Raw genomic sequence first — 10,679 nt, forward strand, 5'->3', positions numbered from 1 at the left:
GACTAGTCCAGGGTAACCCGGATTCCAGAAAGCGGGAACGCCCCAGGGCCACCACCACCACCACCACCCGGGGCCTGTGCCCGGCTTGCGCAGCATCGGCACCAGCACCACGCTAGGTTCGCATGCTAGGTTCGCATGATGAGCGAACCAAGAATGCCATTGTACTGGCCTAGTACATACTACATACTAAATCGGTACCACGATCCATTTCTTCAGGGCGAACATACCGTACCCTAAGTCGACTCTCGAGTCAGGAATGTACCGTACAAATAAACAAATCTACTAAGCTGATACATCTCGCATTAGTACCGGAATGGTACTTGAGCAGACCAAGGTTCGAAGTCGACTCTCATTAAGTGCTGGGATCCTATTCCTGCTGATCGACGGGGTCAGGGCTTAGGTTCGGCAAATGCGACGCATCACAAGCAGCAACAGGGAACCAAGGAAAACGCCATGGAACACCCGGCGATGGCTTGGGGTCTACCTAGTTCTATAACTAACGCGTAGAACATGTCTAGCTATTATTATCCCGCTCCCGGGGTCGACAGAATTCGATAGGTCAAATGTAACAAAAATAAAAACAAACTCTGTCAATTGTACAGTACAGTACTCCGCACAGAATCAAAGTCCGACTCCCCACTCCGTTGTTGTCAAACCCGTCCGGTTGATGCATTAAAATAATTCTGTTTGAATTTGTAAACGGCCATCGGCGATCCAGAAACCAGTAATGTTCTACAGAAAGGGAAAAGAAAAGGTGGAAAGAACACCGAGGCGGGCAAAAGAAACACCGTAGAGCGCCGGAACTGCCTGAGTCAGAGACATAAGAAAAGTTTGGCGTAGCATCGAGCCCGCGGGTATCATATTGGATTCCATGCAGATCAGCCTCTCTGTTTCTTTTTCACTCTTCCCACCCGTCGAGGCTCATGTCGCCTGCGCCCGGGACGGGGTCGTCCAGCTTCGACCCGTAGATGGGACGCCCGTCCGGCGTCAGCTGCCCGCGGAAGTCAGGATCGTAGTCGGGGCTGTTCTCATCCAGTGTGGCGACGTATCGGTTGCGACCACCGCGTTTGCTATGGGTCTTCGTATAATGGGCGTTGAGGTTGTCGCTCCGTGAGAACGCACGGTGGCACCCGGGCACCCAACATACATGGGGCTTCTCTTTCGAATGACTCTTCATATGCCTCTTCAAGTGCTCTTGCCTCTTGAACCGACCATTGCATCCAGGCTCTTTGCATTTGAACTGTACCTGCTTGATGACCTGTGGGAGGTTCTCCAGCATTAAGTTCTGCTTGGATGTCTGTCGTCGGAGCATCTTCCTTGAAGCCACGCGGTGGGGCCTCTGGAACCCGTCCCGGTAAACTGGCGAAGGTTGGAAATCATCCATATATTCGCAGGGTCCACCTGAAAGCCGGCTCATTGGGGTATTGGCACCGGACCCTGTACCGAGGGAACAAGACCGGATTGGGGTGGTGGGGCTGTGTTGTTTGAATGCACTAAGAGACGTCGAAAAGTCTGTGTATGATGGTGGCGGAGTAACTGGGCCAACTTGTGATGGTGCAATGGTTTGCGGCGCGATTGAGTCCCCAAGCGGCATCCACGGCATCATACTGCTGATGGACATCGAGGAAGTCAGTGAACTAGGGACGCGCTCGTGTTGGTGGAATATTGGCCGCGACAGGCATGGGTTTGTCGCAGACTCTGGTAGGTAAGCAGCTTGGTGGCGGTAGTTGCTGTTGGCGTTGCGCGCCATGGTTGGGTAATGGTGCATGCCCTGATGGTAAGCGAGCCCTTGAGCGACAGGATCATAGGTTTTGGGTGCATCCGAAGGCATCCACAGTTGTTCGATGTTCTCGTCATATCCTGAAAGAAAGTCGGTTATGGGCATTCGCTCGTGCGTGTCCACGCTGCCGTACTGGAGCCCCAGACTCTCCGTCGAAGCCATGCCTGCAAGGCGAAAGCCACTGCGCATTGGAGCAGCACTGGGGTTGCGTTCGTAGGTGTGGGTGGGAAGAGATCCTGCTCCGTGCCAACCAGGGGATTCCAAAGAACCGTGGCTATATATGCTCGTCGGGGTCGGTGTAGGAGATTCAAGCGGCGAAAAGCTTGAGGTCATAGATGGGCACTCGTTAGAGCCCAGGGACGAACAATCAACTTCAACAGTAAGACGGTCGGATGGTTTGTGCTGATGTCGCATGTCTTCGAGCGACGGGGCGCTGCGATGCTTTTCGAGAGGCGCTGTGGCTTGATCACCTGTCAAAGCGCCGTTCAGTCTGTGCTCTTCTTGTCTGTGCAAGATTTGGCGCAATTGGAATGAGAGACAGTAAATGTATAGTAGTAAAGAGTGGGATGGCCTAAGCCGGTGGAGTCGAGACCAGGGAAGGACCGAAAGAGAGGAAGTCTCAACAGCACTAAAGGCCTGCGTAGAAGCACAGCAAAAGAATGAAGGAAGGCCAAAGTGGGTTGCAAGGAGAAAGAGCGAGCGAGTTGTTGAGTGTAGAGAGAGAAGGAAGGTTGGGCAGCGGGAATGGAGGAGGACCGGCGAGATCAAATAAACAAATGGAACGAGAATAGATGGAGGCGGGCAAAGACAGGAACAGGACGATCGTACTCACAGTTTGCCGTCATTACCCTTCCCCAAAGGAAAAGTACCAGCCAAAGTTAGAGAGTCAAGGCCGAAGGAGGGGCGCGTTCGCGTTCCTTTCGGGGTCCCGAGCAAGGCCAGGAATGTAGGCTATCGAGTTCCTCGAGTAACCGCCAGAGCTGTCCTGGTCTGGACTAGAGGCTGGGCTCCTGTTCCCTGGGAGAAAGCGAATGTCTCTGATAAAAAGGTGCTGAAGGGTTGCGGAGGGGAGGAGGAACGAGGTCGAGGGGTTCAATAGACCCGCCCTTAAACGCGATATCCAGATCACGGGTCTCAAACAGCACGTAGATCGGCGGCGTTCGAGGACGAGACAGACGGCTAACAGGATGATAAAGTGGCTGGTGTCTCAGTTGCAGAGGGAGATGATCAGAGCAAGGCCAGCAAGGGGATGGAAGTAGGAGAATCAACGGGGATGGGCCGATGTCTCAGGCTAATCTAGATGATGATGCAAGTCCAGACTGCTGCTGCTGTAGCCTTGGGGGGCTCGGGAGATCAAGGATAATATAGCCAGCCAGGAACTCAACGATGGTGGAAGCAGAGAAGAGGCAGCGACTGAAGCCCAAAGCAGTAGAGGGAACAGAACAGGACAAGGTGAAGAGCGACTGGCATCCCTCACGTCTGCCAACCTGGAGGGCGAGAGGCTGCGATTATTATTTTCCAATCTTAAGCTATTTTGTTTAGCCTTGATTTTATTAATTCTCCTGGTTAATTTATCGCCAATATTCCTTTTTCCCTGCCCTTGTGCGGTGGGCCTCCACGCTCTTACTGGCGCCCACCATGGCTGATATCGGACCTGCATTTCTTCATATCCCGACCACTACGCTTTTATTTTTATCGCCTAAGGAATGCATGAGCTGGAACACTTCCGAGCCATTCACACAGAGCCCGATACTGACCGAGACCCAGCAGAAATGCTTCAACGTCAGAGAGTGCTTGCTTAGTATCAGAAGACTCGCCTGAAACTAGACCCTGTCGATGGCACCCATTCAGTTAGACTTCAACGACGATCCTGGGGAGCTAATCTGGATCACAATGATTATTGTCAGTCGTCGAGATGGATCTTCGCCCGGATTGACCAACCCTGCTCCACGATTGTCAACCTGCAGGGCCCTCAGTGATCGGCAAAGATTGACGAACAGTGTGGGGGTGGGCGTTTTTTTGCTTTGATGAAACCTAGCTAGCACTAGTCCCTGGATAAAGGAGAAGACCACGATCGAAGATCAATTCAAAGACAGCAAAATGATCTAGACAGCGTGGCCGGAACGTGATGGCAAATACCAGCAGCACGACGCAATGGCAAACCAACCCAAGCCGGAGTGGGATACGGCTGGTTCCATTCAATATTGCCTCCTGTGCCTTGGTCGAATATGCATAAAACACGACCAATCGGTCTGCTATTGGTACTGCGCGAGAAGGCGTGCTGCGACCCTCATCTACCGAGACTTCTCCCACCGAACGTGGATTCCAGAGCTATGCGACGCTGGGTTTTGCCTCATTCCTCTCCAAGTACTGGATCGTCATTCTATTCGACCGATAAGGCAGAGAGGGCTTGAACCCGCCGGTACTCAATGCGACCTTCAGGTGCTGGATGACGCACACCTACTGGAGACGTAAATCACGAGACCTGCTGCATGATTATTCTCTGAGACTTTCGGACGGAGCGGTCGAGGCGGTCCCAGGACGTGGGCAGCGGAGGGATCTTGAGGAGATTACTCGCAAACAATTTCGCGAGTAGTAAACAAACTAAAGCTGGTGGTTCCAGCCATGGTTCCCACTGCCTGTCATTCCACGGTTGGTGAAAGGCGTTTGCTGGGTCGGTCTGTGCGAACCTGGTTCCCACTGCAGGACAGGTCAAAGGACGGTCCAGCTAACTTGGCTCAAAAGGACCAGGTAGATACTTTGACAGCTACTGTGGACAGCTGGTGGTTCTAGTACCGGCCGCGAATCACGATTCTGACCGGTCGACCCGGCCGGGCCAGTCAGAACCCAGTCGCTGAATTATTCCTTCTTTCATCGATTGTTTTCTTCTGTTGGCATGCGAAGACGGCACTCCATTTAGAATCGTGGTCCACAGGGCTGAGGAACGATCGGACACTAAAACGCGACGATGATCAGAATGGTCTTGAGTACGTAGTACGAGGACGAGGCTTGAACTTAGAGTTCTCAGATTTCCTTGGGGTCCCCGTCCGCCCCTTGCCCACGCCCTCGACTCTTGCGGCCCCGGCGCTGGTTTGGTTACAAGTGGCTGGTGCTTATTGTACGACAACGGGAAACTGCAGTCACCGGACGAGGTCGCTCTCGCCGCTCCCCATCCCCGAGTCCTCCCCGGCGTATGGCGTACTTCCAACCTGCAGACGAGAGGGCAAAAGTACTCTGCGGCAGCCTTCGTCGGCGATCGACGCTGCCCAGTGCCCACCGTCTGGAATGGACGAAACAAGGCTAGAGCAGACCGAGGCTCTTGGCCGGAGATCATGGCTGAAATCAGAGCAATCAGGATCATTATAGTGTGCTGGCGGGTGCCGCTGCACATCATCAGGGCTTATTTGTTAGCGTTGTTCGAGGGGTGGCCAATCAAGAATCCACGGTCGGGTGTTGTTGCCAGTTGGGCAGCTCAAGGCTCAAGCAGTCGAGGCTCAGAAGCCGGAGGCTAGAGCTACCGAGTAACGCTGGCGATCCTCTTTGTTGCCGCCCCAGTTCGGAGCGCTTTGACGCGAGACTGGGTCTGGTCCATTTCTTCTGGAATGTGGATGGATCATGATTCAGAACAACGACTCGACGAGCGAAGACAACACTCGCGTCAGATCGACAAGTGGACCCGCTGTCACATCCTTCGAGCCCACACCGCCCTCGTCGCTCCTCAACGGTCTCCGCCAACACCTCTCACCGTCTGCATGGCAGCATGGCTAGACAACGGTAACCTACGCTCATCGATCCATCCCTTATTCCGCTTTCATCGCTTCTCTCGTTGTCTAACCGCTGCTCTGACTATATGCTTAACCAGCTGGCTCTTGGCTCACCAGCGACCCATATCGACCTCACCCTGAGCGTCTGACATGTCATCGGTTCATCGAATTTGAATCGAACAGGTTTCTGGTTTCGTCAGCGGCTCGGCTGCTCAGAGATGCTCAGGTATAGCTCGGAACCTTTATATCTTATCGAAGATGAGAGATCGGATACCGCCTATGATCAGACCCGATTGAAGTTTAAAGGCGTGTCGCTGCGCCAGTGCGCACCGTTTGTGCCTATCATTGCTTGGTATGATCCCAGTTGGGTCGGCAACCTGACTCGTGCTGGCGCGCATGGCCTTTTACGGACACGTCTGCCGTGCCATCCAACCTCGGCTTATTCGAGCACTCTGGTGGTCTTGCATCTCGGCTTCTTGCCCTTCTACAACGTACTTGTCCTCGTCGAGATCGCTTTTCGTCGTTTGTATCTCTCGAAATCAGAGGGATTCCCTGGCCTTGGAGCGATGGGCATCTCCAATGCATAGAGAATGCTCGGCTGAAACGCAAGCCACATTCTGCGAATACGTATCCTCCCTATTTTGGCAAACTGCGTCAAGAGACTTTGTCTAGTCGCAACCTTACGGTCCTTTTATATCTTCCGATTCAGGGACGTACCCAGGATAGAAGCTACTTGATGCAAGATTCTCTAGTTTCTCTGCTACCTAGACGCCACACTTTGACGCCGTTGCGAGCATGGATAGCATATCTTTTGACTTGTCAATAATAAGCTTTCAAGGCAATAAAAGTACCTGTGGACGTGGTCTCTCAACGCTCTTCCTCAGGCTGCATCAACGATCGACCCGGGACAATCGACGCGTTAGGTAATGTAGAAGTCCGAAGACGTTCCTCGCACTCTATCCTTGATTCAGCTCATGGACTTAGCGTCCTATTTTTTTTTGAACCAGCCAGGAACCTCCTCTCGCAAAAGCAAATGCATCGTGCAATCTTGTCAAATACATCTGCCAAAGTGTGTAGCACTCTTGTGTTCCTCTCGCTCAAGAATCTGTACTCTTTAGCAGTCTTGGTAGTTCTTCATTCGAGGACCAAACTGGCACAGCCTGACGGCTAGCGAATATTCAGCTTTACCGTCTCTTTATGCTGACAATTGCAGGTCAAAACATCAACCAGTCACAGCACCGGCCGCTGGCAATCAATCGTCTGAACATGTCCGGCCTGCAGGGTAAACTCGTGCCGGCTGGCCAACAGAGGACACCAGGAAATCAGGTACTTTTCAACGGCTTCTCCAGTGCGGTACATCTCCTACCCAGACCCCTGCAGCACGGGGAAGTACACCGCAAGGAGGTCACCGGGAAATTCTGGGTCATCCCCAGATTGCCACCAGGACCGACCCTGCCGTAACTGCGTAAGGAAATTATTTCATTTCCTTATTTCGTCGGTGAATGCTCGGGAAAAATGCATCTTCTGGGCTTAACTTCGGGGCCTCCGTTAATAGAATGGCCATCAAGCCAGCCTTGCCAGCAATCAACTTCGAGTGGCCACGGCAGATGTGACACCATGAAGGAGTATCTGAACTATTGATGCTTGAGCTAAAAAAGCATCTAGAAGGCTTCTTGGAAACGCCCCGGATAAGATCCTGCAGTCCAGATCCAGATTGCTTTCGCCGATCGACTCTCAACGTGGGCAGCTCGACCGTTGCCTGTACCTACGGAGTTCTCCTGCCTTTCTTTTGGGCTTACTGTTCTCCATGATTTGCAATAATATCTTTTTGTTCAACCCAGTCTCGTTTCCGTTCTTCAGCTTCTATATTGGGATCAAATGAAGCGGCCAATATTCCCAGTGCATGCTTAAGGCCAGAGCATAGCCACTGCATCCCCAAGAGCAAGGAGGCTATCTAACCTCGATTATGCTTAATAACGGGATATCCAGTTCTCCAGCCCACCAAGTAATCAACACAGCGTCTTCAACAAGGTTTTGGTGGACTAATCCTGGGTGTCAAGTCGCCCTCGATTAGACTCGGTTTGCTGGATCAAGATCCACTAAACACGAACCATACGCTAGCTATATGCCAATTTTCCCTGGCCTGACAGTGCATAACATTGAACCTTACCCCGGCAGAGAATGTGCTGTTCGGTCAATAGAGGTTCGCTTTCCATTTTGGATGTTGCCTGTTTGTTGCTGCAGCCCATCATGTGCGAAGTCCTGAGATGCGCAATTCCCAGCGTTGAGCGCATCCGTCTCTTTCTTCATAGCCTTGTATTCGCCTTTTCCGGAAAATAATTTGCAAACTAGCATCTCCTCTCGAACTGTGCCTAAAGCAATAAGGCTGAAAATCGAGACACCATCCCCGCAATTCATATTAGTTGCAGAAGCAGGACAGCTTGTTCGACCTGCATCGAGCCTTTCCATCTTTCCATCTTTGGTTTTTTACCTGCTCGATCCATAGTCAGTCACGATCGGTAGTGTTATCTTGCAGCTATCGCCTTTGTTGACTACCAGGTGGATAGAGGGATGTCCGCCTTCAATCAGGCCCCCTTGCGTCCCCCCATTCTCTTTCCTTACCCTGTCTTCCATAGCGTCCAATAAGTGACTCAGAAACTTGAAACAAGGTTTCTGGTTTCTGCCTTGAGAATTGCAACCGTCCCATCGGTCAACGCCTCGAATTGAGTTGCATTGCATGACTGCCAATATCTGGGGTGACTCGTCCAACGGTTTATGGTGGCGTTTCCATAGACCGCCACCTCTCTATACTCGTGCTATCATTGATATGAGCGTCCAATGAGATCCAGCGACATCTAGTTTTACGGACTCAATATGCATGGAAGGGCCCCTAATCTAGGCTCTTTCAGATAGCCGTTTAATTGCGGGGTGTGGATCCGGACGCCCATCTCCTTGCGGACCTCACATTCCTAGCGACGCCAATTGTTGATCCAACCTGCCTATTGTCTCTGAGATCCAGAGCGCCGAAGATCGACAATGACATGCATCTTCGCCGATGCGCCAATACCAGCTAGGCTAGGCCCATCTCTCCGCCCGGATCGACCATGCAATGCACAGCTAGCTCTGGACCTGCAGAATAAGCTCAACCAGGTACAAATCATTGAACCTAGTCCAAGCTCTCTCTAGCACCAAAGTACCTCGTCCTCGATTTGCGCTGGAATGCGCAGAAAAGACCATATGCGAATGGGCCCATGCATACATGCTTAGCTACTAGTGGACCAGTAACTTCATTGGTTGGCCCGACCTCATGGCTCAAAGTCTGGAAGGTACGTGCACATGCGAGGGCGTAACAGCTGCTCAAATTATTGTGAGTAGCTCCCGCCTTACCATAACGAGCCCTGGCAAATTAACTTTGCCCTTCAATGAGCGCCCAAGTCGACACTGCGGTCTGGACTCTACCTGCGTCTCTCTCTCTACGGTCACATAGCCACATACCAGGCACCCGCAGGACCGCACCGCTCGCGCACTCGCTCCACCCCAGCTCCGTCTTCATCCATAGCATGCACGTATCGGAAATCAGCGTCGATCCGCAGATCCTCTCTCCTAGCTACCTGCGCTCAGGCTTCTCTTCCTATTCGCCCTTTGCGAGACTACTGGGGTTGGGACTCGAGAGTTCGCGCTTTGGCCTCGAAGTCTCATTCGGCCTCCTCATTCAGCCTGTCCGGGGTTACACATCCATCCTCCCCGATGTCGTACCCGATCTCGCTCGGTAGGAATGCACTGCACTGTGCCTGGGTCCTGGCCTCTTGTTGGCGCACCGAGCTTCCAGGCAGGACCAGGGTCCAGGGTCGTACTTTGTCTCCTTCACCCCAGAAATGACAGCCCACCCCGGGCTCCAGAGCTTCGGTTGTGAAAGCGTGCCTGTGCTACGATTCGCTGAGAGTGGGATTCCCGGCTTGTTGTGCGAGCTGGGATATGCGCATTCGATCGCTTATTTCCCAGTGCTATCACTCTCGTTATCGCCTACCCCTCGACGTTTGGCGGGGGAAATGAGCCTCGAGAGGTAGTGCAACGTGAAACTAACCCCCCTAGAAGCCAACCCAACCCGAGCACTAGAGGTACCAGTGATGGCAAGCGATACTCAGCGCACCAAGCAGCCTTCTTTGTCAGACAATACATCCGGCCACACTGCTCATATCCTGCCAAAAAGAAGTCTCGGTCCCAGACATAGCTCGAATGGTGGGTTCCCATGGAGCTTTTCGAGTCACCACCAGATCTCAAGTATCTCGCGGGCCAGTCCAGGATGTAAGTTGCCTTGCTAAATCGAACACAGCTGCCGTTGAGTCTCTGATTCCAGCTACATACATCCATCTGTGTCCTCGTAGACTGTCATCCTGACGTGCCTTCCCTCGGGACACTGAGGCCGGATGTCCTCTAGTATTTTAAGCCCACCAACTACTCTACTTGCAGATGCCTACTCCGTCCATCTCTCTAGCTTCTCATGCGACTAGTATTGGTTCCCTAATCATTGATGTTAGTCGCCAATATCTAGAGTCTGAAAGGGCGTGGTTCGTAGTTCCCCTTACGGTTGTCGTTTCAAGAGTCAAGACCGACCGATCACATATATATCTCTCGATGTGAGCACGGCACATCCGTCGCGGCTGGTCCGGCTCTCTGCCTCCGTAGTTAGGCTTGTCTAACCTGCTAACAAAATTTAATTTATGCACCTTGCTATATATATCACGGCACTTGTCATGGGTGTGTACCGCCTACCCATCTACCCTATACGAAAAATATGAAGAACCTGTCTGAATTCTCCTATCCGATCTGCTCAAATCACCGAAGCGGAGCCCCTAGTTATAAACAATGGTATCAAGTCTGAGTAGTTTCCTGCTTGCTCCCTTCCCAACGCAAAAAAAAAAAACAGAGAAAAAGAAAATCCATCGCAACAAAATGAGAAAAGACAACGTCAACAACCGGTCCCAATGATACAAGTGCCCCAAGAAAGTAGCATAAACAAGAAAGAAAGAGAGAGAGAAAAATCGGTGTCGTAGAAAGAAAGAGAAAGAGAAGAAAGTGAAACATGCGAACCAAGATCAAAAACGTGAAAAAAACGCCGGCCGCCCCTGTTTTAT

General features: G+C 52.1%; 1 protein-coding gene across 1 annotated transcript; it reads right to left on the reverse strand.

Moving 5' to 3' along the window:
• Positions 1-898: 898 nt before the first annotated feature.
• Positions 899-1,942, reverse strand: brlA (C2H2 type transcription factor BrlA; the record flags this gene model as incomplete). The annotated part of the gene is made up of 1 exon (XM_026744040.1): positions 899-1,942. One exon carries the CDS (start codon positions 1,940-1,942, stop codon positions 899-901), a length of 1,044 nt encoding a protein of 347 aa, XP_026607203.1.
• Between the last annotated feature and the right edge of the window lie 8,737 nt (positions 1,943-10,679).

The sequence above is a fragment of the Aspergillus mulundensis genome (assembly GCF_003369625.1).
Source record: "Aspergillus mulundensis strain DSM 5745 chromosome Unknown scaffold_1, whole genome shotgun sequence".
In the NCBI taxonomy this organism is placed as follows: domain Eukaryota; kingdom Fungi; phylum Ascomycota; class Eurotiomycetes; order Eurotiales; family Aspergillaceae; genus Aspergillus; species Aspergillus mulundensis.